Genomic DNA, 25,930 nt, shown 5'->3' with positions numbered 1-25,930 from the left:
AAACGTCCACCCGAGATCCGCTTCAAATCTGGGTTCTGAAACGGGTAGAGGCCCAATCCAGCCCAACTAAGGTCGGCGCTTCCCAAATATAAAGTCCAAATCGTTGCCGTCTCGGAGAGAATTGAAATTCCTTTCTCCCCAAAAAAACAGACTAGATCGTTCTCTCGTCTAGGTTTCCGTCACCGTCTGCTAGTTCGTCAAACATGTCCGGCGAAGAGGAAGAGAACGCCGCCGAGCTCAAAATCGGGGACGAGTTTCTCAAGGCCAAGTGTTTGATGAACTGCGAAGTTTCTCTGATTCTTGAGCACAAGTTCGAGCAGCTTCAGCAGATGTCTGATGATCCCAGGAACCAAGTCTCTCAGTGAGTAATTTCGCTCGCTTTAGGTTTAGATTTTAGTCAAAATTACTGACTAGTTGATAGAGAAAACATATGAGATTGTTATTCTGTGACTCTAGGCCATTATAGGGTTAGATGATTTTGGACTGTTTTATCTCTAGGGAACTTGATTAGGGTATTGATTGTTTTTGTGTTTATGTTACTTTTCCAGAGTGTTTGAGAAGTCGCTGCAGTATGTGAAGCGCTTTAGCCGCTATAAGAATCCTGATGCCGTGAAGCAAGTGAGAGAGTATCCTTGCTGAGTTCGATGATAGATATGCACATTTCTATATTCGTGCACATGTACATTTTTGTAGCTTGTGGTCTATACTAGAATGAAATAGCTAGGGCCTTGCGAGTTGGGATTAGGTTTTGTGAAGCATGTTTCTGGGGTTCGCGGAGTTGGGCTTTGCTTGATCTTTCAATCAAGCATGCACCTGCTTTAGAGGGTGGGCTCCGGTCGTGTTATAATTCCTACATTTTGATGTGTAGAGCTTAAGGAGTTCACTCCAATGTTTAGTGCATGTATCTAGTCAATAACTTGTAGGATTTCTGATAGCGGGTTAAAACTGAAGGATTCATTACTTCTATCGATTGGCAGAGTTGATATGAAGGTCTGAATTGTATCTGATAAGTTCTTAATGGGGAAACATCAACATCACGAGCAATTAGGAGATGGTGGTTTATATCAGTTACTTTTGAACTTTTGTTCTTCAAAATTTTGTTCTATCTTCTCCATTGCTTCAGGAGTTGAACCTTAACTGAAATTCGAAATTCAGAATCCTTAGTAGATATCAGTTGACTGAGTTTGAGGTAATTGCCCAATCTGATATAATCAACTCTGAAGAATTTTTCTTTTCATTTCTAGCACAAGAATGTTATAAATGTTGGATTGCTATATTTGTGCAGCTTTGTGTGCTTGGCAATCTCTGCCCTGAAACTGTCGAGGAGGCTATTGCTATGGTACCGTCTATAAAGGTATATCTTATTCCTATCACATTTTGTATGGTGTTTGTGATTTTGTTAGTGGGGAACTTGGGATATATGATAGTTAGCATACTTCTATATTCTCATGTTAGTGAATGATGATATGAACTGGTATGTAGCTGCAAATGGTTAGAACATATGACTAGTGTTCATGTTTAAAAAGAACAAATCTGAAGAACTTTGCTGATTATTTTTGGATGGTAAGGCAAAGAGGATAATTGTAGTTTCTTAAATCAATAATTTGGTTAATAGTTTGAAATTAAAAAAATAAAGGAGTGGGGGGAGGGAAGATACAATCAGATAAGACAGGTAAGAAGTTGGTTCTTTGCTTCAGTTCTCAATCTAGTGGGAAGGAGATAAAGTTTGCCATTTCTTCTGGACTTTTTGGTGAGCAAAATTAGTATCTATTAACGAAGCATCTCTTATGCAGGCAAAAGGAAGGGTGCATGATGATGAGGCAATTGATAAAATGTTGAATGACCTGGCACTAATCAAGAAATTTGAGTAGTGGCTGATACTTCTGTCATTTGTTTCATAGCAATGTAGCTTTGGATATTTGAGTATTGCCTGCTGTAATCTGCCAGTGTAGCAAAACATTTGAACACTCTTATTCGACCCGTTATGTGGATCTTACCTCACTAAACTTGAATATCAATACCTATTGTAGAACATGTCCAGTGGTACGTTATTGGTACTTGTATTGTGAAATTTTTTAACCTCTATGGCATTATTGCGACTTTCCACTAGAGAGTTGAATGGTGTCATGGCACAGATGTAGAAGTCTCGCTAAGTAGAAAGCTCATCGCCCTTTTTAACACATTCTTTTTCTTTAATGTAACAAACCATAGATGACTATTTTTTCCCCCCTATAAGCTAGGTCGAGTGATTTTGCTTCAAGAAAATTTTAAGCATCTACAGCTCCTCTATACAATTAGACATGGGCTTATGGAATGCACCCATTAACTATCACCTCAGTTGAGTTTAAACCGTAATTTCCAACTCTCCTCACCATAGTGCCGCTCGTATGGTACTATTCCAACTTGTTTGCACCACAACCAGAGATTCAGAGGTTTCTACCACTACGCACTTGGGAATTGGTTCTCTTCCACCCACTCACCGGCCAAATCTAAGGTGAGCAAGGTCCTGCCTCTGTTGGTCACTGGGTGCAATGACAAGGGGCTTTTTTCGTAGAAGCTCTGAATTAACTGCCAACTTCTGTGGTTTTCTTAAACAACCGGAACTGGAGGAACTGCCATTGTTGTGTCCCCTTGACACAAAACTGTAGATGGAAGATCGATTTTAAATAATTTCACACTGTTGATAGCACAACAGACTCGTAAACTCATTTCAAAGGGATACATTCAAAATTTCAAGAGAATACAATCGAAACTCTTTACTGATACATTCAAAATTCTTTTTTACTTTACCACAACCACAACTATTATAGTCAATGAACAAAACTTGGATTCCACTTTGGTTCTGTGTCAATGCTACACAGCAACCATCGTCAGTAGTGAAGTGGAGCCCCTACTGCCCTCTCATGTGTATACAATTTCAGCGGCTGGGATGAATCACCTGCATATGGAATGTACTCTTTTCTTCTTGCCCAGAAGCAATACAGATTATGATGAATGGCTATGTTCGGCTACCCCGGGAAAGGATTTCTCTAGTTGTACAAGAATAGCTTCCTCTGTCACAAGCCACTTCCCAGTGTTTGAATTTCCTTGATCAAAATGTTGAGAACAGCTCTGAAAAAGGTAAGAAGATTTACACTGAATTACTTTTAAAGAAACTTTAAGGATCACCCTACCCCCTACTGAATAGCATCTGAGCATGGTATCAAGTTATAAACAAATTCAAAAAGCTTTGATATTCAAACTAACTAGCAATGTTGACTTACCTGGGAACAAGTATATACCATAAGTGTCATCCAGTTCCAGTTCTCCAGTGACCGTCTTTGGCAATCATCGGCAGCTCCTTGTAGAAAATATAATAATGGAGGCATTAGCTGCATTTCATAATGCCTTGATCCACCACACAATGTACATCTCCCAGGGTCGCCTTCGGCTTGTGTAGCTAGGAGTGGATTTCCACCATATGAATATCTGAAGTACAGAACATTAATAAGAGATAATAAAGGCTCATCAGGAAGTTGAAAAACCAACATGAACACCAATTTCAAAAACCTAAGGATCTATTGTTAAAAATGCTTTAGAGAAACTTCCCATACTTTTAACATAGTTCAGGTAAAAGACGAATAATAACATTGTCATTTCAAAAAAGCCAAAAGAAAACAACTTCAAGTCACCAGGGGCAACAAATAAGGGGTAGTAATCAATCTTTATCAGAAGGAAACATAGGAAACATAAAAAAAGAAGAAGAGCAGCTAGGTAAACAACTAAAAGATTTTCATCCTTGTCGAATACAACATTTGATACTTCCACAAAATCAATTTTCAAAAACATGAATAAAAAAAAAAAAAAAAAAAAAAACTCAAACACATATAATGAATGTAAAAGTTACAAAACCAAACATATCCCACAGTTATGAACTTCATTCACTTTGCATCATAGTGACCCTCAACATTGATATTGAGTCATTCACCACCAAATGTACAATAAGAAACTCCATAGTTTATAACTAGTCTGGAATAACAACTTGCATATAAAAACCATCAAATTATGAAATTAATACCTGAAACATTGTTCTGGGTTCACATCCAATCGTTTCTTAAACTTAAGGTATGTCCTGTCTGCAGTCAAAGCTTTATCATATTCATAAGCTTCCTCTGCCCATGTTTCACTTTGTGCGTCATCCTCATCATTTGAGTTATTTTTGATGGAAAGCGATGAGTAGTTCGAACACATAGAAGTAAGGTTGTCCTTTGAAGATGCCTCTTCTTGAGTGTATAAATAAAAACAAGGCAGCACTGCAACAAGCACATCAAACGAGTTAAAGCTCCAAAAAGAAATACATACTAAACATACTCACATGCTAAATCAGTTATTATTCAAAAGAATGTCAACAAAGAGTTGTAATAAGAGCTTCCAACTCTGATCAGTTCCTGTAGATACACCCAACTCTCAACAGAAAACAAAAGGAAAAAAGAAAAAGAGAGAGAGGCATGTGGAAATTATTACACATATACTAAGTATTTCTGTGTTTAAATGCATATATAAATCTTGCTGAACAGACACCAAAACATGGTATTTCAGACTTTGAAACTTGATGAAGAAATGATCTTTACAATTATGTTCAACATTAAGAGAAGGCAAAAAGTAATTTCTGGATAGCCTTGTCTTTAAACTCAAAAGGAAGAATTAAAGCCACTCTCCATGTTCTTTTTATTTACTTAAGTTTCATACTGCCACATCTTAATGTTTGTAGCAAATTTGTTTTCTTCGACTTTGTGCAATTTCTCCAATGTCACTATATTATGTTCAACAGCCAAGAAGAATTTGAACCCAAAGAAACCATGAAGTGGCAGCTTCTGGACACAGGGGAAAAAAAAACTGCCACAACAACACAACAGTACAGGGAATAAAGAAGCTGTGGGTCATTAGTTGGGAGACCATAGGTATACATGCAACTAATAAGAGCTGAAATCCAGTACAGGGGACATAGAGACTTATACTTCTAGAATGCATTCATACCAGGTGTATTAGCGTCTGCCACTTTTTCCAACTGAGTTGAAGGCAATGGTTTTGCAACAGGCTTACTACGTTCATTCACATGTGGTTTCTTGGTATGAGAAGCAAAACTCGCAGCACTATTAAGTGCTTTACCCAACTCCTCCAAATCGATATCTCCATCTTCATCATCCAAATCCTCCCACCAGCTTTTGTTTGAAACTGATACAGATGGTGAAGTCACTGGCACCACTTCCTGAGAAGTGGTATTTGATTGCACCACATCGTCTAATTTTTGAAGACGAAGAGCTCGCCAGCTGCATGTCATGATCGCAAGTATAAAGTTAACAACATTCGCACCAGCATTAACACTTAATATTTCAGTCTTGCAATATCAAAGAGATTCTTGAAAAGACCTAAGAGGAGTGCTCCCACAGTTTGCCATCAGACAACCAAAAACAAAAAGCACACGCTCTTCAACTCTTAAGTTTTCACTTGAAACTGGAGCATAAACCTGGAACGAGAAACATAATAAGTAGCTGTTCATTTCAAATGAACTCTTCTAAGAAAACTACGAATTTATCAGTTTCTAGAAGTAAAACCTGCGCAACAAGACATAGTCTACTTCCACAAGCACTACATTGAAGCAGATTCGGTGGCACAGATTCCTCAGTAAGGGGCCAATCCTGTTACAAAGAAATTTAAAAAGGGGTCAAAAACTCAAAATCAGCAAATCCTCTAACATAACCTGATAAGCTGCAATTGCTCACAGGTAGTCCACCAATTTTTGCTGTATAATGATCAGATGATTCACGAAAATCATCAGCCCATGGTCCCGGCATGCCTAACAGGACATTCGCCATCACTAACGCCACTAAAAACCTACAGCAAAAACAGCGGCAACAACAACAACAATCAAAGGTAAGCCCAAAAATTTCTCTTTGGTAAAAAGAAAAAACTATTATTACCGGAATTTGAAACTCCGAAGAGCTTACCAACTTGGCTTTCAGAACAACGACGGCTCAGCTTTGCTGAATACTATTTGAACTTCCAAGATGGTGGTGATGCAAACTCGGCCTCGGTCTTTCCAGAGATGAACAAAACCTTTTCTACGAGGACACTCTAGTCATTTCACCTAGGGAATGGCAATTTGGTCATTTCAATGATAAACCACTCGGCAGTCGAGCCAGCTCACCGCTCCCGCCAAAACCACAAAAGGCTTCCCGCCAGATTCATTTTTATCAAAACGAAGCCTCTGAAAACCTAGAGAGAGAAACAAAGCGAACGACGCTGGCACTCAGATCCAGAAGAGAGAGAGAGAAAGAGAGAAGAGCTATGGCGGACGACGAGCAACCGATCGTGACAGGGAGGCGCCGGAGCCGAGGAGCCGAGGCTTCGGCGCGGTCCAGCGCCCTGGAGCGCCTCCGAGCTCTCCGGCAAGGCGGCCGCCGCTCCGAAAACGCCGACGACCGGTTCCAGATCAAGATGGAGAAGCCGATCTACGACACGGTCGACGAGGACGAGTACGACGCCATCATCGCCAAGCGCCGCGAGGAGTTCGGGGACTTCATCGAGGACGACGACGGCCTAGGGTACCGCGACGACGGCGAGGAAGAGGACTGGACCCGCCGCGGGCTTCCGACGTCGTCGGATGAATCGGAGGGCGATATGAGGCCCAGGAGGAGGAAGAAGGTGGAGAAGAAGGAGAAGGAGAAGGAGCCGCGGCCCAAAAAGCCCAATTCGTCGCTTACGGCGGCGGCGGCGATGATGGGGAAGCAGAGGCTTTCGTCGATGTTCACGTCGTCGGTGTTTAATAAAAGTAGGGATGGTGACAAGGCCAAAGGATTGTCTTGTGATAGCATTGTGGATGATGTGATTGCCGAGTTTGCGCCGGACGAGGCTGATAGAGAGAAACGGAGGAGGGCACAGCCGGCGAGGAGTTTTGTTCCGATTGCCGGTGTTAAGAGTGAGAGAGTGAGTAATGGGGGTGTTGAGTTATCAAGGAGGCTTGAATTGGATAGAATTGTTGCAAATGGTAGTGGTTCTGTGCATTGTAAGGAAATGGATAAAGATTCTGAGGGCAATAAAGAGTTGGATTTCGGAAATTGTCAGCCCCAAATTGAGCAATTCCATGATTTTTTGGAGAATAGTGAGGTGCCCGAGGAGAAGAAGACTGAGGATTCTGCTGAGGTGCAGGCGGAGCCTGTGGTGAAGAAGGAAGAGGTTTTCACTTTGAATGCAAAGATTAAGGAAGATGAGGATCCGGCATTAAGTGCTATGGCAGGATGGAAGGCCGTGATGACTGGTGGGGCCGGGGTTACTGGTGGCAGCGGCAATGAGGAGGTCAAAAGTGACTCAATTAGTGAAGGGAGTTCGGATTTTGATCTGGAATCAGATGGGTCACTGCCCTTTTACATGCTTGATGCTTACGAAGAGTTCTATGGACCTAATATGGGCACTGTTTATCTATTTGGGAAGGTAAACATGATGAGTTTTATGTTATAACACTTATTTTGCGTTCTTATTAATGAATGTTTTGTAATTCGTTTCATTTCTGAAGAGTTATTATCTTACAAGCTTAATCATATCAACCTATTTTATAGTTGATTCATTGTTGTGATGTAGGTTAAAGTAGGAAGTTCATATCAGAGTTGTTGTGCGGTTGTAAAGAACATGCAAAGATGTGTCTATGCAATTCCGGACAGTCCTTTATTTCAAACTGACGAAATGATGAAGCTTGAAAAGGATGCCGAGGACTCAAGGATTTCACCCACAGATTTTCGTAAGAAGCTGCATGTAGGTTTTTTCTTCTGTATAAGCTTGAATATAGATAAAATTTAGTTTGGCCTTGTCTTTGTTTTTTTTTTGGTTGCTACTGTTGATGCTCTTGCTCTTTTCTACATCATCAGGATGCGGCTTCAGAATTAAAGAATGAATTAGCAAAGAAGTTGTTGGATCTCAATGTATCAGCTTTTAGCATGGCACCTGTCAAGGTTTGCATACTCAATAATTCTGAAATTTCCAATTGTGCGTTGACTCAGTTATGAGAAAATAAACTTTTTTGGAGGTTCGTAGTACTTTCATGTTCTTTCTTCCTCTGTTGCTCACTTTCTGTTATGTGAACACTGCAGAGGAACTATGCTTTTGAGCGATCTGACATACCTGCAGGGGAGAATTATGTACTGAAGATCAATTATCCATTCCGGGTATATAACTCAACCAGTATGAAATCAATAGGGTTATTAGGTAGCACTAAAGTGACCTTCAATCACAAATCAACTGTATTACAGCTTCTTGCTCATAGATGTTTGGAGTTTCATAGGTTGTTGCTGTTTAACGTTGCCTGTGAAGCAGAGATGCATAATGCAGAATGACTTGATGATTTATTAAAGAAACTTTTTGACTCAGTTTCTTATGAACATTATTTGCACTGGTGCAGGATCCACCACTATCAGCAGATCTAAAAGGAGAAACTTTTTGTGCTCTTCTAGGAACTCATAGCAGGTATAAAGAGTTAGAGTTGCTCTTCATTTTTAATACCTGATATATAACCTTTAGAATCTTCCTTCTGTGATTATGTTTTCATTCCTGGCTTGATTACCTACAGGTAGATACAATCTTAAAGAAAACAATTATCTTACTATAAACTCTTCTTTAGAAGAAATAATGAAAAACAAAACATATTATGCAGCGCGTTGGAACTTTTCCTTGTTAAAAGGAAGATAAAAGGACCTTCTTGGCTATCAGTTTCAAATTTTTCCATCTGCCCAGCTCCACAACGGGTGAGATCTTCAAGTCTCAGCATAGATCATCATCTTAGTCACATTGTGAAATCCATATTTGGCTTCTTTCTGGTTTCTTTGTTAAGATTATGTCATTTTACTGTACAGGTAAGCTGGTGCAAATTTGAGGTGATCGTGAATGCTCCGAAAGATATAAGGGTCTCAGCTTCCACAAAGAAAACTGTAGATATTCCTCAAGTGGTTGTTACTGCAATAAGTTTGAAAACTATTATCAATGAGAAGCAGAATGTCAACGAAATTGTCTCTGCATCTGTTGTCTGCTGTAACAAGGCCAAGGTCAGACCTAGAATCTATTTTACACTGCCTTGTGTTTTGCTAATTATTGAGTTGTCTTGTTGGAGTGCACAATTATTGCACGTCTACTAGGATTTACCCATGACATGTAACAGAAAGTTTCTCCATTTATATAATCGTCATAAGCTTTATCCTTTGTATTCCACTTTCATAATGTGTCATTTCATAAATTCGTATTCATTCATTGCTTCTATTATGCTAAGTTACACAACATATATACTAGATTTCGTAATACAGTGCTGTTTGGACTTTTAGATTGACACTCCTGTGAAGGACTCAGAATGGAAGAGTCCTGGTATGCTGAGCCACTTTACTGTTGTCCGTAAGCTTGATGGTGGCATATTTCCTATGGGGTTTACTAAAGTGGCTGCAGATAAGAATTCTAAAGCCGGATCAAATGTCTTGAGCATTGAGGGCAGGTGGGCTTTACTCGCTTATCTTGTTCTCAGTGAACCATTTCCATGTCACTCTTGAAAATTAATAATTATCCTTGAATAAACTAAACTGTCTTCTGCAATTAAGTATATTTGAATTTTGTTTGCAGTGAAAGGGCTTTGCTAAACCGTTTGTTCATTGAATTATACAAGTTGGATAGTGATGTTCTTGTTGGACATAATATATCTGGATTTGATCTGGATGTTCTTCTCCACAGAGCTCAGGTGGGAACACTTTTGGCTGTATTCTATGTACTCATCATGTATTTTTTTTCAATCATTTGCAAGCAAAATAAACAAGGAGATTGTTGAAAGAATTGCTTACATTGTTTTTGTTTGATTGGATTATACCTTGCTGCAATATCAGTGAAAGTAAATACTGCTAGCTGGACTGTATGACCTTTTCGTAAATTGTTGTAAACAAGTTGGAGAAATTCTCAAATGCAACTTTCTGCAACAATTTATGACCTTCCACTCTTTTAAATTCCCATTTCTCATAATTATGCTATTTTGATTATGGTGCTTGTCCAGTCATCCATTAATAAAAAAATAAAATAAAATAAATTCTGCTGGTTTGTTGATCGGATATGTATCTGATTACCTGCCATTATCTGCTAATTCCATTATCATAGTAACCCTGGCCTCCAATTAACTGATTTCTGATTAGATATGTTGTCATTCTTCTACTTTGTATGCACATAATGAGCTGCCATTTACCACAAAGATATAAGATGTTTAAGTTTTGCAGGTTTGCAGAGTGCCAAGCAGCATGTGGTCCAAAATAGGCCGCCTCAAGCGTTCTGTGATGCCTAAGCTTGCAAAAGGAAGCACCATTTTTGGCTCTGGAGCAAGTCCAGGGATCATGTCCTGCATTGCTGGTCGGCTGTTGTGTGATACATACTTGTGTTCCCGTGACTTATTAAAGGAGGTAGGTTACTTGTGTTGGACGTATACACATAAAGATGAATATGTGCAGTTTTTTTTTAATTTTTTTTTTCTATTCAGGAAAAAAAAAAGAAAAAAAAAAGGAAAACGTTATATGTAGTTTCTAAGATATGTTTTGTTGCTCTTCCAGGTCAGCTATTCCTTGACACAACTTGCACAGACTCAGCTGGGCCAAAACCGGAAGGAGATCACACCGCATGATATTCCTAGAATGTTACAAAAATCTGAGTTTCTCATGGAACTTGTATGTTCTCATGCTTTCATTGATTATTTTTTTGGGTTTCATGTGCAATAAGAAAATCATTGAATATATACTTTTGGAAATGGATTAGTGTTATTATAGTTGTGGTATGCATGGGTGGTGGTTTAATTTATTTTTGTATTTTTGTTATTATTGCAACTGAGAACATCAATAGATGCTTTAGAAAACTGGTTGGAGGCCCATTTTGCATGGTATGTCAGTTCTCTAGTTCTGTAATTGACCGAGTATTCGTGGTTGTGAAAATCTCTAGTCATTTGTCTTTTGAATGCAATACTTTGACCGTTCTAGTAAGAAATGTAATGACGGACCATCACATTTACCAGCTATGTCAGCTTTTTCTCCTTCCCAAAAATCATACTTGTTTAATTTTCCAGAAGCCCTGTAAATTGATGCCTGTTTTGATTTTGTGGTTTCAAAATTCAAATCAGACCTAGTGTGGTATGACTTTTTTAGAACTTAGCTAACAGTTTAACAGGTTCAATTCCACTTATGGAAATTTATGCTGTGTGTTTGCATAGTTGTTATCCTTATTGTGTTTTTTTTTTTTTTTCATTATATGTTCAGATTGAATATGGCGAGACAGATGCCTGGTTGTCTATGGGACTCATGTTTCATTTGAGTGCTCTTCCCCTCACACGTCAGCTGACTAATATAAGTGGCAATCTGTGGGGGAAAACTCTCCAAGTGAGTCTTAAGTTTCTTTTCTATTTCATTGATTTCTGTCACACTTTAATATGGAGAAGGCCTAAAAGTTATAGTGGTGTAATCTAATTTTTTCTACTTTTATTTCAGGGTGCAAGGGCACAAAGAGTAGAATATCTCTTACTGCATGCTTTTCATGCAAAAAAGTATATTGTTCCAGACAAGATTCCTCATCTGAAGGATACCAAATTGACAAAACGGAGAACAAATAAGGGTGTTGAGGAAAAAGCTGCTGATGAGTTGGATGTAAATGATGTAAATGTTGATAATGATGCACAGAGTGGTCATGGAAAAGGCAAGAAAGGTCCTGCCTATGCTGGTGGATTGGTATTGGAGCCAAAAAAAGGTTTATATGACAAGTATATATTACTTCTGGACTTCAATAGTCTTTACCCGTCTATTATTCAGGTTGGCAACATTTCTTTTCTGTTTGTCACATTATGACCTACGCTCTTGTAAAGTGATGCAAACGCTTGTTGGATTTTTATTATATTAATAATTATTTAATATTACAGGAATACAATATATGCTTCACAACTGTTGAAAGAAATTCAGAAGGATTGGTTTCTCATTTACCTTCTAGTCAAAGACCTGGACTTTTACCTGAGGTATATGTCATCCTCAGATATAATCAATTCTAGTTTATTCGTTTTAGATCTCAGGCCTCATATGTGTGTTTCCATGTCCTGTTGGAAGTAGTTCCATGTGTATAACGTCTTTTTGTACTACTTTGTAGTTGTTAAAAAATTTAGTTGAAAGGAGGAGAAAGGTAAAGTCATGGATGAAGAATGCATCTGGTCTCAAGTTCCAGCAACTTGACATTCAACAGCAAGCTCTGAAGCTGACTGCAAACAGGTCAGTGTTTTGTTCTTTTGGGCCTTTTAATGTCCTTTCGCGTTGATTACATACTAGTTTTGTTTTTCTTCCGACTATAGCTAAAATGTTATTGATGTGTATGGCTGGCATTGCAGTATGTATGGATGCTTGGGATTTTCAAACTCAAGATTTTACGCAAAGCCACTGGCAGAGCTTATAACACTACGGGTAAGAAAAAAAAATGTTTGGCTTAGCTTCAAAAGAAATTGCATCTGGATCTTAACAAAGAAAGATGTTGGCTTTGGCACTGATTTATTCAATACTGAGCAAGTTCCATAACTTTAATGCAGGGCAGGGAGATCCTACAAAGTACTGTGGATCTTGTTCAGAACAATTTGAACTTAGAGGTCGTTTCTTGTGTATCATAATATAAGTAGAGTATATATTCTTAAAAGTCTACATCTGTTTTATTCAATTGGCTGGTTAAGATTTAGTTTTTGAAGGATGTGCCATTTGTTTAATTTCATCTGACAGGTAATCTATGGTGATACGGACTCAATAATGATTTATAGTGGGCTGGATGATAGTGTGAAAGCAAAAGCAATTGCTGTGAAAGTAATTCAAGAGGTAAGTTTATAATTATATTAGAGTATTATCTAAATAGGATGTGGTCCTTAAACATTAAATTCAAGACATTTCTCTTCTCTATTTGAGGATTTCATTCATATGAATTATTTTCCATTGGTATTAATGGCATGTAATGAGTTACGATGAGAATTTCATTCTCCAACACTCCTTTGGAGAAGTCTATTCCTAAATATGCTTGGAAGCTGAGAGAGCTTGAAATCCATTCTTGTGCTTGATGTGTTAGCAAAAGATAACCAACAATTATCATAACTATTTTCGGACAACTAAAAGCAAGATTTTTTATTTCCAGTTGAAGTAAGATGCTTTAGCTCTAATTTTTGCACATCTGCCTTATCAAGACTATAAATATATTCTTACCATAGATACTTCGCTTATCGACTACGTGAGGTGTGATTTTGTATCTCTTTGCATCTAGGTTAACAAGAAGTATAGATGTTTAGAAATTGATCTTGACGGCTTGTACAAGAGAATGCTGCTTCTCAAGAAAAAGAAATATGCGGCTGTGAAGGAGCTAACGAAAAACGAGAAAAAATACGAGGTAAAATGAAGATTTCCAAACTTCTGGTTTTAGTTAACCCTTTCTTTGGGGATACACAAATAAAATATTCTGTTGCAGGTTATCGAGTGTAAGGGCCTTGATATGGTACGTCGTGACTGGAGTTTACTTTCAAAGGAACTGGGAGATTTCTGCTTAAGTCAAATTTTGTCAGGAGGGTATGTTGGGCTATCACTTTGTTTTCTTCTTCTCTTTTTATTTTGTTTATGTCGTCCATCTGATTTGGTGCTTAAGTTAATAGTCTGCCTCATTTGTTGCTTTTATGTTCACAGGTCATCTGAAGATGTTGTTGAATCAATTCATAACTCTCTTACAAAGGTGAATCCATGTTTCCTCTCATCTTGTTCGTCTTTTCATTTTATTTTATTTTCAAATTGTTCTTATTATTACATCATCATTTTGAAGTACTGTTCAAATAAATTTGAAGCATGCTTTCGAAATATAATAACTATTGTAAATGTTGAACAGGTGCAAGAGGACATGAGAAAAGGACAAGTTGCCCTCGAGAAATATATCATCACCAAGACATTAACTAAACCACCAGAAGCCTACCCAGATGGCAAAAACCAGCCACATGTTCAAGTGAGTTCAACAATCACATTTCATGTCCAGTAGTCATTGATACGGTTCGATCTAGCTGATTTCTTTTTTCATTATCTGATGTTTTGCGATCCTTCTGGAAACATCTAGGTGGCGCAAAGATTGAGGCAAAGTGGTTACTCTACTGGTTGCTCTGTTGGAGATACAGTCCCTTATATTATTTGCTGTGAGCAGGTTTGTGATGCAGTTTATGTTCTCTGTGGAATGGGAATTTACCAAACCCATTTTTCTAACATTTGACTAGTGATGTTCATCATGCATTGCCTTACTCTTGCCTTTTTTGGATAGGGCACAAGTTCAGATAATTCTACCGGGATTGCTCAACGTGCTAGACATCCTGATGAACTAAAACAAGAAGATGGAAGATGGATGATTGACATTGATTACTACTTGTCCCAACAGGTTTTTCCTTGTATTTATTGGCTCTGTTCCAAAACGTCATGGACTATGATCACTTGTATAGTATATTCTGTGTGTTTGCCTGATGTCTTAATTCTTTAATGCAGATTCATCCTGTTGTATCACGACTTTGTGCTTCAATTCAGGGTACCAGCCCCCAACGCTTGGCTGATTGTTTAGGGATTGACTCATCCAAGGTAAATTATCTCTTGCAGACACTGCTGAAAATTTATGGCAGGATTTTCACTCTAATGTATTCTTAAAATTGGAAAATTTCAGTTCAAATCGAATTCAAGTGAAGCTGTCAGAAATGATTCTTCCAGCTTGTTCTTTTCTGTTGACGATGAAGAGAGGTAACTTTATTGGTGTTTAATGGCAATGATACCCCAGTTATCGTGGGAAATCTCTTTACTTGCTATATTATTTGTTTCGTGTGATTATTATTACGTTCCATATACTCATTACTATGGTTTCGAAAATACTAAAGATTATGGTTACTTTTCCCCAGTGCATATATTATGATTTTAATTTTGAAATTCCAGTTTCTTTAAATATTTTGAGTACAGTTTCCGAAATCTTTCATCATATTATACACTAATTCTTAAACTTCAAGTTCCAAATCTGAATAAACTAGACAATATTTCTCTTAAGAAAATAATAGCTGTATTCAACTGACGATTGCAGATATCGGGATTGTGAGTCTTTGATCTTAGCATGTCCTAGCTGCTCTGGTACTTTTGATTGTCCAGCCATCTTCAACTACATTGCCAAGTCAATCAATGAAAAGCCAACAAGACCACAAGGAGAAGAATCTTCTAGCGATTTTTGGTGCAGATTGCGCTGTCCAAAATGCCCAGAGGAAGGTGATGTGGGCAGACTGTCTCCTGTAATGATAGCCAATCAGGTATCTTCTAACTCATCTATTTGTCCAGTTACCACAACATTCACTGAAACGAAAGTTAAACCTTGGACCTTAGATCTCTTAAAATGCTATATGCTTTTAATCAACAAACATTATTTAGCATCTTCTGAGAACTAACTGCTAGTCCTTGTAATAATCTTTCAGGTCAAAAGGCAAGCAGAGGGTTTTGTTTCAATGTACTACAGGGGCATAATGATGGTAATCTACGTCTTGTTGCATTCTTGGGACACATGATTAGTTTCGAGTTTTGTAATTATGGCCGCATTATATCACAATGTTATATTGTCTTTCAGTGTGATGATGAAACTTGCAAATACACCACACGAAGTCTCAACCTCCGGCTTGTTGGTGATGCTGAGAGAGGAACAGTCTGTCCAAACTATCCTCGCTGCAATGGGCATCTTGTAAGAAAGGTGTGCATAACTAACCTGTTGCGAAAAAGCAGTATTTTTCTCTGTTTTTTTTCACTCAACTAACTATCTTGGTTATGGCTGTACCATGTATTAGTACACGGAAGCTGATTTGTACAAACAGCTCTCATTTTTCTGCCATGTCTTGGATACAGTACGCTGCGTAGAAAAGGTAATTTTATTACTTTCTTCTCAAGCTATCTCTGGTATAAACTTGTGTCTTGTGCATATAATGATTTATTTATCTTTTCGCTGCAACTGGATTGGCAGATGGAACCTAAGACTAGACTGCCGGTAGAGTTAGAGTTGGCCAAAATTCGCCCCATTGTGACTTTGGCTGCCTCAACAGTTGAAAGGATTCGGGACCGTTGTGCCTACGGGTGGATACAGCTGGAAGATCTTTTTGTTACGGTTTAAACTGTTGAGTAGATCTCAGCGTCAGCGAGTTGAATTTATTGAGTTCTGTATATATTGTACACAGATGTATCTATAGAGTTTACTACTATATTAGCTAGTAAAGAAGTAAAGCAGTCTCTCATTACTTCTATTGAATTCAATAAGCATTTCTTATTATGGCATGATTACTTAAGAGTAATCATATGTATACACATGATTACACACACACACACGTTTTGATAGACCTAAATCATCAGAACCATTCATCATTTGTCTTTCCAATAATAATCCTCAAAAGGTTAGCTTAGTCAGAAATTGTTTGGTCATACGTTCTTTGTAACAACCATGAGATTAGCAAGTCAATGTCTAAAGTCAGAAATTGTTTGGTCATACGTTCTTTGTAACAACCATGAGATTAGCAAGTCAATGTCTAAATTTAGCTATGAGATTCAAGTGCTTAACAAATTGTGACATTGCAACTTGGTTCGGGATATTTTTGAGATAAATATGTAACCATTCTTTGTTTCTTAAGTACATTATCAAGAGGAAGAGCTACAGCCTCTTGACTCGACTAGAAGACTTGCAATTTCCGGGCTCCCGTAAACTAGGTTGAATATTTCCATAATTTTTCAAACTAGATGTTCGTTCATGGAGATTTGGAACTCTCTAACAGTTTACTTCAACAAAAAATATAGCTAAAGATTAGTGAAACTTTCCCATAAAAACACACCATATTTCAGCCAAATTAATATGAACCTCCGGGCTTCGGCTCCAATGTTGGCATGGTCGGCCTTCGTAAAATGACCATCGAAACATCGAACCCATGTGGAAGTGCTCTACTTACCAACGTTAGTACTAATAATTACTTACTTTTTATTTATTTTATAATAAAAATAATTATTTTAAAGATAAACAATAGTAGGGACGTAGGGACGTAGGGTGATAATAGCCTTATCCTAAACATATTTAATTGGTCCGATAAATCACTGACCGAAGCACGCGGTAATAAGGAATGTGGATCCCTCCAATGTTAAAAAAAATAAATTAATTAAAAAATTCAGTTTTTACTCTTTACTCTTTTCTTCGATTAGTTTTTACTTTTACTATTTTAATTTTTTTACTCTTTTACTCTTTTTCATTTGACGCATTCGCACCCGATTCGAACGCTATCTCCAAAAAAACTACTCCCATTTTGTTCCATAGCTCTCTCTCATCCTCCTCTTTCAAGATTCGCAGTAGCGCAGAGTTTTCTCACACAGCAAGGTCAGATTCATCGCTCCCTCTATTCTAGACCAACATTTGCTTCGATTTTCCCAGGAGGCTAATACTGTTTCACTTTTGTATCATTAAAATTTCAAGGTACTGGTTTCTGGGTTATCCATGTATTTGTTGGGTTTTCCAAATGATCGTCTTCTCGGTTGTTTTAGCTGAAATTGATTGAAAAGATGCTTCTGTAACAATTTTATTTTGGGTTCCGATTACTGTCTTTGATTTGATTCCATTCCATTCATTGTTTGCTCATGATAGGTTGGTAAGATTATTGGTTTGCTTAGTTATTTCTGATAAGAACCAAAAAAAAACATAGTCTTATGCTTTGTCGTTGTATATTGTTGATGTACTTATAATGGGACTACTTCTTTGCTCTGTTTCTATGTGTTTGTGCTGTATTTGAGGTAGCGTAGATTGGTGATTTTTTTTGTTTGAAGATTGTGTAGGATTTTCTTGCATATTGATGATAAGAACCTTCTTCCTCGCTTTCGTTAATCTGCTTGAATTCAGTATGCATACATAGTGACATAGTGTCGGTAACATGTGTGTATTAAATGCAGGACAAGTTGTTCTGATAAGGGAGCATTACTGGCTGGTGGGGATCAGGCTTCAAGAATATACGATTTCTTAAAAGATACATTTTTTCAGTAATGCTTGGGCTAAGTAGGAGTTAGGAGATGCCTCTCCTCAATTGAATGGATATATGCCGATTTGCCTTGCATAGTTACCCGCTTTTTCTTCCCTCTTTATCAGTTCTCATCAAGCCTACAGTTGTATTGCCATCGTCCTCAAGCTGCCGTCCTAAACTAGCTAAGTTCGCACAGCTGTCAATCATTTACTCGAAACCAACTATTTATACTAAAGTGCGCTGTGCCTCCTCCTATTCTTCATCAGCATCATCGTCAATGGAAGCCCCTCCCGAAGGTTACAGAAGGAATGTTGGTATCTGCCTCATCAATGATTCAAAGAAGATTTTTGCTGCTTCAAGGTTAGATGTACCTGATTCTTGGCAAATGCCGCAAGGTGGCATTGATGAGGGTGAAGATCCAAGAACTGCAGCCATCAGGGAATTAAGAGAAGAGACAGGAGTTCAGTCGGCAGAAATTCTTGCAGAGACACCTAGTTGGTTAACCTATGATTTCCCACCAGAAGTTAGGGCAAAACTTCAGAAACAGTGGGGATCAGATTGGAAGGGCCAAGCACAGAAGTGGTAAGTCACAGGATTCACAATGTATTGCATGTTGTATTGCCTGCAACTTGTTTATTCATTACCTCAGAACAAAATTAGATGCTGGTTTTAACTACAAAAAGCACCCATCATCTGCTTTTAACTATCAATATAAGTTTAATCATTTAAGCATGCTATCAATTTATGCAAAGAGCATTTGTGTATGGTAGTATCGAAATTAGACTAGGTCAAAAGTTCTGCTTTATGAGGTATCAAAGGATGTTATGCTAAAACTCACATACATGTATGCGGAATTTCATAGGTTTCTTTTTCGGTTCACTGGGAAGGATGAAGAAGTCAATCTTCTAGGTGATGGCAGTGAAAAACCTGAGTTTGGCGAGTGGTCATGGATAACACCAGAACAAGTAGTTGATCTTGTGGGTTAACCTTACTCTACATTTTGTTTCTTTCCTTAATGCCTACTATATATTGCTTGAATAAATCTAGTACGTACTCTATTATATAACATTCACCCTTATCTTTTTTCTGCAGGCTGTTGATTTTAAGAAGCCTGTTTACAAAGAAGTTCTTGCAGTTTTCGCACCCTATTTTCAATAAATGATAGGTTCTGCAGTGGCAGAAGGCTTGTTCCAACAGGATATGATGTCCATTTTACTCATTTCTTGCAGAAATCAGAAGGCATGCTCAGATTTCTTGGACTAGTGAAATCTGATTTTGTTTGATTTAAATCATAGATTTCTCTACATAACTTATACTAGTAATATTCCTTCATGCAGATGTTTTGCCCTTTTTCTCTAATTATTATTGTTGGCCATGTTAATTATGCTAAAGCACTTTCGACTGACTAACCGCTCCCTGCTGCTTGTATCTAAATTCAAAAGAATTTTACTTACCATACTAAACATAAACCTGTCTAAACAGCATCCGACTTTTGAGTTTGAGTGTTGGCAATCTTCACGTGTGTGCAATAAGTGCCTTGCATCCATAATGCAAGTGCTCCAACCATTGGAGCAAGTTTCATAATCCAGACCATGCTGATCTGCAGAGTTGTTGTTATCTTCGGTAGAGTACTAGGGCTTTGCATTACGAGGATAACACGAATCACTACCCTTTGGTCATTGGTGCAGAGCATCCAACTTATTTGGTGCTACAGGTTAAGACAGTGGAAGCAATCTCAATGTAACTTCTTAACGTACTAGACTGGTCAACTTAATTACTATTATTTTCATCTCCATATGCAGTTAGATTTGAATTTAGAACAGGTCATATCTCTGTCCCTTCATGGACATCTGATAAATTTGGAAATATAGAGAAGATTAGCATGAGGCGTGCACAAGAATGACATTTATAAATTGAGAAATTGTCCAAACAAGCCATAGTTCACAGCGAAGCTAGACACGTCAATTATCTATGTTTTTTCACAATACTATGTTTTATGGTATTTTGGAAATATCAACTGAGTTTGCTTCCAATGAGCATGGATTTAGAGAGAAAGTGTCATCATTAACCATGCATTTATCAAACTTGCTCGCGAGCTCTAACCGAAACTTGGTTCGACATGGTTCTTCAAATGTGGTCATCTGGCAATGCCCCCGCATTGAAAATGGCTTTTGGCCTCGTCAGTGTGGGGTGCCTACTACATAATGTTGGTTGGTGATTTGCGGTGTACGTTCTGGGGTGGCCGTAGTCGGAGTTGTTGCAATCGATCTCTCTCTTTCTTGGGTTGCAGTGGCGAAGACTCCAATAAACAATCTGACTTGGTTTAACGACTATGGGTGACTCTGGCTGCATTTAATTGGTCAAGTTGCACTGGTGTCTAAAGGAGTTGGGGCATGTTCATGTAGCTGGGATGGTAGGATTGGAGTTAAACCTTTGCTGGGGTCGTTTGGATTATACGGTTTGTTTTTGTTGGAAACCAGTTCCAAGCAAAACAAAAACTCTCTTATCTGATGGATGATCACACACCACTTTATTGAATGAAAGTACGTTGGCTTATAAAGCCATTACAAGCAACAGAAACAAATAACAACCCACGTCTTTAACAACCCTAAGATCGTGGTTAATTAGTTGAAGACAAAGTCAAGAACCTAGCTGAATAAAAACGTGCTCCTCACAAATAGGAGTTATTAACAACTGAATTAAAACAACCCTAACAAACCATCTATTTTGAAACTCCAACGTCTCCAACATTTTCTCCCCTAAACTGAAATTGCTGAAAGCAATCAGTTTAACTCATTCAAGAACTTCATTCCTAGCAGCCCTCGAAGTTTTATAAAGCTCTCCAACTTCAAAGGCTTTGTCATAATGTCTGCAAGCTGCTCACCCGTACCACAAAACTTCAATTCAACAACACCATTCTTCGTGAGATCACGTAGAAAGTGAAACCTCACATCTATATGTTTGCTTCTCCCATGAAAAACTGGATTTCTTGACAACTTAATGGTAGATGAGTTATCACAAAACACAGTAATACACTTACTTTGACAGGGACTGAACTGATTAAGCACTCTCTTCATCCAAATACTCTGACAAGCACACGCCGCTGCTGCCACATATTCCGCCTCCGTAGTAGAAAGAGTTACAATTGGCTGCTTCTTCGAAGACCAAGCCACAGCACCTCCACTCAGCATAAACACATAGCCTGAGGTGCTTTTGCTATCATCACGATCACCGGCATAATCGCTGTCCGTATAAGCCATTAGTTCATCTGCAGTTCCTCTCTCATAGAATATTCCTAGTTCAGTGGTTCCTTGTAGATACCTAAGCACTCTTTTTGCAGCAAACAAATGTATCTCGGTTGGATTAGCCATGAATCTGCTGATAAGACAAACACTATACATTAAATCCGGTCTGGTAGCCGTCAAGTACATGAGACTACCGATCATCTGTTTGTACAACGTTCCATCTACACTGCCTCCTTCACCATCCTTTGTCAATCTTGTACCAGGAACTATGGGATTTTTAACTGAGTTGCAATTTCCCATACCAAATCTCTCAAGGATTTCTCGAGCATACTTCTTCTGACACAAATGGATACCTTTCGAACTTTGCTGAACCTCAACTCCTAGGAAATATTTCATTTTTCCTAGGTCTGTCATTTCGAACTCCGACTTCATGGAACATTTAAACTTCTCGATCAAGCAAGCATCATTACCAGTAAAAATTAAATCGTCAACATAAAGACTTACAATCAGAATTTTCCCTCCATCTTCCACTTTGACAAACAAGGTAGGCTCATAGCTGCATTTTTCGAAGCCTTCTTTGAGAAAATAACCCTCTATCTTACTGTACCAAGCCCTCGGTGCCTGCTTTAGACCATATAAGGCCTTCCTGAGTTTGTACACCTTCTCTTCTTCACCTTTTTGCTCATAACCTTGTGGTTGTTCAATGAACACAGATTCCTTTAACTCCCCGTGCAAGAAAGCACTTTTGACATCTAGCTGAAATACCAACAACCCTTTTGAGCAGCCAAAGCCAAAACCATACGTATAGTATCCCAACGTGCCACCGGAGCAAACACTTCGTTATAATCCACTCCATGTTCTTGCGCATAACCCTTTGCAACTAAACGAGCTTTGCATTTATCAATTTCTCCATTCTCATTTTGTCACGCCCCTGATTTTTTACACAATAAATCGATATATAACCCCATAATTATATATGCGTGAAATGCTCAGCCATCAATACAAAATACTTAGAAACTTATTCCCTTTTAACGCAAGTACATATTGATGCCCTGAACCCACAAATTCTATATTGACTCGCCCCATAGAGTCACACAACACATGAGTTTACGAATTAAATTGTCAACAACAAAATAAAACGTAAATGCTCCTCAGAGTAACTATACAACGGAAGTCCTTATCAACGGTAAAGTCACAAAGATGGCTTCCTACCGTAAAGCTGCAAAGCGCCACCTCAGCTTCAGCCACGATTTCCCTGACCTGCAGGATTAACCCCTACACCATTCCATTGAATAGTGCACCGGGTTTCCACACAACAAAACCCGGTAAGCTTATGAAGCTCGTATGAGTAACTCAAAACCAATTACACGAATTTACGGGATAAAAGCCCGCACAACTCACGCCAACACGAGGAAAACCTTTCGACTCGAGGATAAGGAAAACATACCATGCTTCCCAAAACAATACTCTTCCCCAAAAAGGAAAACACAAAAGCCACACCGTGACGAAATCATATAAATCGTTAACATCACAATTCAAATCTGATTAATTGATCCAACCTGGATAAAACACACACGCACATCAATCATACCTATCGTTAACCTAACAAATAGCATATGATTCTTAGTCCAACCTGGACAAAATACGTACCCAGGAGTCATAAGTAACCTACTTAGATCCATGAGGTACCATGGCAGACATACTAGCGCTCTAGCTTATCGTAACCACTCGCCCGGCTAACTGCGTGATTCCTTATTTCTTACCTTGGTCATTATCAGCGACCTGTCACCATCTGTGACATATGATCTTCAGACCCCATCCAATCTCGAAATCAACCATTGGTCACCATCTGCGACCTATCACCATCTGTGACATATGATCTTCAGACCCCATCTGGTCTCAGATCAACCATTAGTCACCATCTGTGACATATATAATATGATTCACAAGTCCTCCCAGGACATTTAAAAGAAAGAATCCCCGAAACTCTCTTTTAAAGAAACACGTACTCATGAGCATCAGATAGCTCCCCACTAACCCCATGATGTACCAACAACAAATCAGTCCAACCTAGACACACAACACATCAACACAGATTCACCACGAAGCCACTAGTACATGAATACGTATGTATATATATATGTACACACATAGTCATTCACTCATAAATGCAACCAATACATGAATACATATGTATATATATATACCCCATAATATATATATGTACACACATACTCATTCACTCAGAAATGCAACCAATACATGAATACATATGTATATATATATACCCCATAATATATATATGTACACACATACTCATTCACTCAGAATTGCCACAATACATCTATGGTAACTAGACTCAGAACACAGATAAATCATTGGTTACCATCTGCAACCTATCACCGTCTGTGACTCTTGGTTTTCATACCCCGTCTGGTCTTAGAACCAACCGTTGGTCACCATCTGCGACCCATGTTTTTCAGACCCCATCTGGTCTCAAGTCAACGTTAAGTAAGTCACACCTGACCTAAAAACGTTACGACCATCTAGTTCCGGCTTTCCCATCCCTGCTCACCATCTGTGACCCTTGGTACAAGGACCAATACATTTAAAAAGAGTCACGCTTGACTCAAAAATGTAACATCAAACTCAATACTTTTCAAACAATAGAAAACATCTTTTTCTATAATATTGTTTCCTGAAAAGTCATACTTAACAATAATATGAACACCATCATGCATATTATTATTCATCACAATCATCCACCAGGATATATATATATTTCATCTAAATATATATATGTAGTCATTCGCTCAGGAATGCCTACTAATACCAACTATAGTTTGCAGTTAAATAATTAACGCCAAAACAATAATGGTAATTCTGTTCATAATGAACCTTGTGAGATTACTCACCTCGAAACTCCCGCTGCGTCTTCAATACAGAACAAGACAGCCAATCCACAAAATAGCCATCCGAGGAGTACTACGTCACGTACCTAAGGAATTACAGCTCTCATTCAGTCAACGAATCACAAGGGATAACGTTCGAAACCCTAAATCGAACCAAAATTCCCAAGGTGACGCCAAATGAGGCGAAACCACATCCGAGACCTCCCAAAGTCCTCGGAATACGTCCACGATCGATGTGACCAAACCACAAGTCGATCGGACGCTCAAATCCTCAAGGATCGAATAAATCGATCGGTATGAAACTGCAAAAATCATAACAATTCCATACGAACTCCAAAATTTGCATATTATATATCGAAACGCTCGTATCAACGAGTAGAACATATATAATACCAAAACCAATTCCTTAAGTGGCCGGAACACCGCCGGAACGCCACCACAGACGGTGGTGCACCGCCGCCGGCCAAAAACACATTATTTCACAAAACTCCCAACATCAAAAAGCTTCATCTAAGCATGCTTGTGAATTCTCATAACTGGATCGAAGTCAGAAAACAAGCCTAAGGGATCGAAAACTACCTCACAAGCCGTGAACAGTGATCCAATCCGAGTTGATCGAAGTTTCACGTGAATCGATCCAAACAACCACCAAGGATCGATCAACGAGGCCGCTCTGAGCTCAACCAAGGAATCGTTGAAGCCATGAAGTCGCCGGAGTTGTGTTTTCCGGCCGGGTCCGAAAACACCAACCTGCACCGCCTTCTACCGCCGCTACCACCGAGAATCGGCGATAGAGAACACCACAGGGACCACCAGACGGCGGAGACGATCCTGTCTGGAAAATTTCGTCGCCGGAGATGGCCGGAGCTCGCCGGAAACGTCGGGTCGGATCGACCGGGTCCGGGTCGGGTCAGTCGAAAAACTTCGACTCAGAAGACGCGGACGAGAGAGAAGAGAGAGAGAGTGTGGTTTCCGGAAAAGGAAAGTGGAAAAATGAATATATTTTTCTGATTTTTCCTATATATACTAAAATGGAAACTTTTTCCAATAGCCATAACTTCCTCATACGAACTCCGATTTATGCGTTCCGCATGTCCACGAACTCGTATCGACGCGCTCTACGACTTTCGTGAAGGAAGTTTTCGGAGAATCTCAACGTATCAAAAGTCAACCTTGAAACCCCCCCTAATTCCACACTTTACGAATAAAAATTCGTCCAAAACACTTCCGCTCCGTCCACGAGCCACGAAAACGTCCGATACCCACAATTTAAATTCCGGAAAATCCTCGGAAAGTAAATACGAATTTCTGGGGCATCACACATTTTGCTTTGTCTTGTACACCCATTTTACCCCGATCTTCTTAGCTCCTTTTGGTAGTTGTACCAGCTCCCAAGTATCATTTTTAACTATGGCCTCAATCTCCAAATCCATTGCCATTCTCCACTTCTCACTTCTTACGGCTTCTTCGTACCTTGTTGGATCTTCATGAGAGATAAACATAGCCAAGTTCTGCACATCTTCCTCCTCGGATAGGCCTTCTCCACTTGTATAATCCTGCATCCACACAGGCACCCTCCGATTCCTTACTTCTGGTGAATTCGGTGTATCTCCCATAGGTGAATTTGGCACACTTGTTTCAGGAGACTCATTTGTGCTAGATTCCACATTCTGCTGCTCCTCTTCTGTGTCAACTTC

At 38.8% G+C, this 25,930-nt stretch overlaps 4 protein-coding genes and 1 non-coding gene across 8 annotated transcripts; 4 read left to right on the top strand and 1 right to left on the bottom strand.

Annotated features, from left to right (window-relative positions):
* The first annotated feature begins 109 nt into the window (after positions 1–109).
* Positions 110–2,085, top strand: LOC112186506 (DNA-directed RNA polymerase II subunit 4). The gene is made up of 5 exons (XM_024324955.2): positions 110–361; positions 549–626; positions 1,156–1,189; positions 1,286–1,354; positions 1,794–2,085. The coding sequence occupies exons 1-5, from the start codon at positions 204–206 to the stop codon at positions 1,869–1,871; spliced, it is 417 nt and encodes a 138-aa protein (XP_024180723.1). The 5' UTR covers positions 110–203; the 3' UTR covers positions 1,872–2,085.
* A 620-nt stretch (positions 2,086–2,705) lies between these two features.
* On the bottom strand, positions 2,706–6,111 carry LOC112186505 (programmed cell death protein 2-like). Of its 3 annotated transcripts, none has more exons than XM_024324954.2 (8): positions 5,988–6,111; positions 5,763–5,874; positions 5,595–5,678; positions 5,409–5,506; positions 5,017–5,309; positions 4,058–4,292; positions 3,264–3,468; positions 2,706–3,111 (listed from the first exon to the last, which is right to left on the bottom strand). In XM_024324954.2, exons 2-8 carry the CDS (start codon positions 5,853–5,855, stop codon positions 2,986–2,988), a joined length of 1,134 nt encoding a protein of 377 aa, XP_024180722.1. In that variant the 5' UTR covers positions 5,856–5,874; positions 5,988–6,111; the 3' UTR covers positions 2,706–2,985. The 3 variants fall into 3 exon arrangements, with proteins under 3 accessions (XP_024180722.1, XP_040370219.1, XP_040370218.1); XM_040514285.1 differs by having other exon boundaries at positions 5,763–5,866; positions 5,988–6,068; XM_040514284.1 differs by having other exon boundaries at positions 5,763–5,877; positions 5,961–6,046.
* A 114-nt stretch (positions 6,112–6,225) lies between these two features.
* Positions 6,226–16,330, top strand: LOC112186501 (DNA polymerase alpha catalytic subunit). The gene is made up of 31 exons (XM_024324949.2): positions 6,226–7,470; positions 7,618–7,788; positions 7,902–7,985; positions 8,124–8,198; positions 8,432–8,496; positions 8,684–8,774; positions 8,883–9,071; positions 9,345–9,508; positions 9,634–9,748; positions 10,272–10,451; positions 10,599–10,712; positions 11,295–11,414; positions 11,523–11,840; positions 11,948–12,040; positions 12,169–12,287; positions 12,404–12,476; positions 12,599–12,655; positions 12,783–12,875; positions 13,312–13,434; positions 13,513–13,610; positions 13,725–13,770; positions 13,921–14,034; positions 14,143–14,226; positions 14,341–14,454; positions 14,559–14,648; positions 14,731–14,804; positions 15,136–15,355; positions 15,518–15,571; positions 15,667–15,786; positions 15,881–15,955; positions 16,054–16,330. The coding sequence occupies exons 1-31, from the start codon at positions 6,328–6,330 to the stop codon at positions 16,198–16,200; spliced, it is 4,623 nt and encodes a 1,540-aa protein (XP_024180717.1). The 5' UTR covers positions 6,226–6,327; the 3' UTR covers positions 16,201–16,330.
* Positions 16,331–17,304: 974 nt separating this feature from the next.
* On the top strand, positions 17,305–19,435 carry LOC112184074 (nudix hydrolase 26, chloroplastic). Of its 2 annotated transcripts, none has more exons than XM_040514286.1 (4): positions 17,305–17,442; positions 18,009–18,658; positions 18,939–19,053; positions 19,169–19,435. In XM_040514286.1, the coding sequence occupies exons 2-4, from the start codon at positions 18,144–18,146 to the stop codon at positions 19,232–19,234; spliced, it is 696 nt and encodes a 231-aa protein (XP_040370220.1). In that variant the 5' UTR covers positions 17,305–17,442; positions 18,009–18,143; the 3' UTR covers positions 19,235–19,435. The 2 variants fall into 2 exon arrangements, with proteins under 2 accessions (XP_040370220.1, XP_040370221.1); XM_040514287.1 differs by having other exon boundaries at positions 17,391–17,538.
* Positions 19,436–19,910: 475 nt separating this feature from the next.
* LOC112191123 lies at positions 19,911–20,011 on the top strand. The gene has a single exon (XR_002932843.1). It is a non-coding gene; the product is annotated as a U6 spliceosomal RNA (small nuclear RNA).
* Positions 20,012–25,930: the final 5,919 nt, after the last annotated feature.

The sequence above is a fragment of the Rosa chinensis genome, chromosome 2, assembly GCF_002994745.2.
Source record: "Rosa chinensis cultivar Old Blush chromosome 2, RchiOBHm-V2, whole genome shotgun sequence".
Lineage (NCBI taxonomy): Eukaryota > Viridiplantae > Streptophyta > Magnoliopsida > Rosales > Rosaceae > Rosa > Rosa chinensis.
Note: the sequence above shows the minus strand (reverse complement) of the source record. Positions and strands in the feature narration are given on the sequence as shown.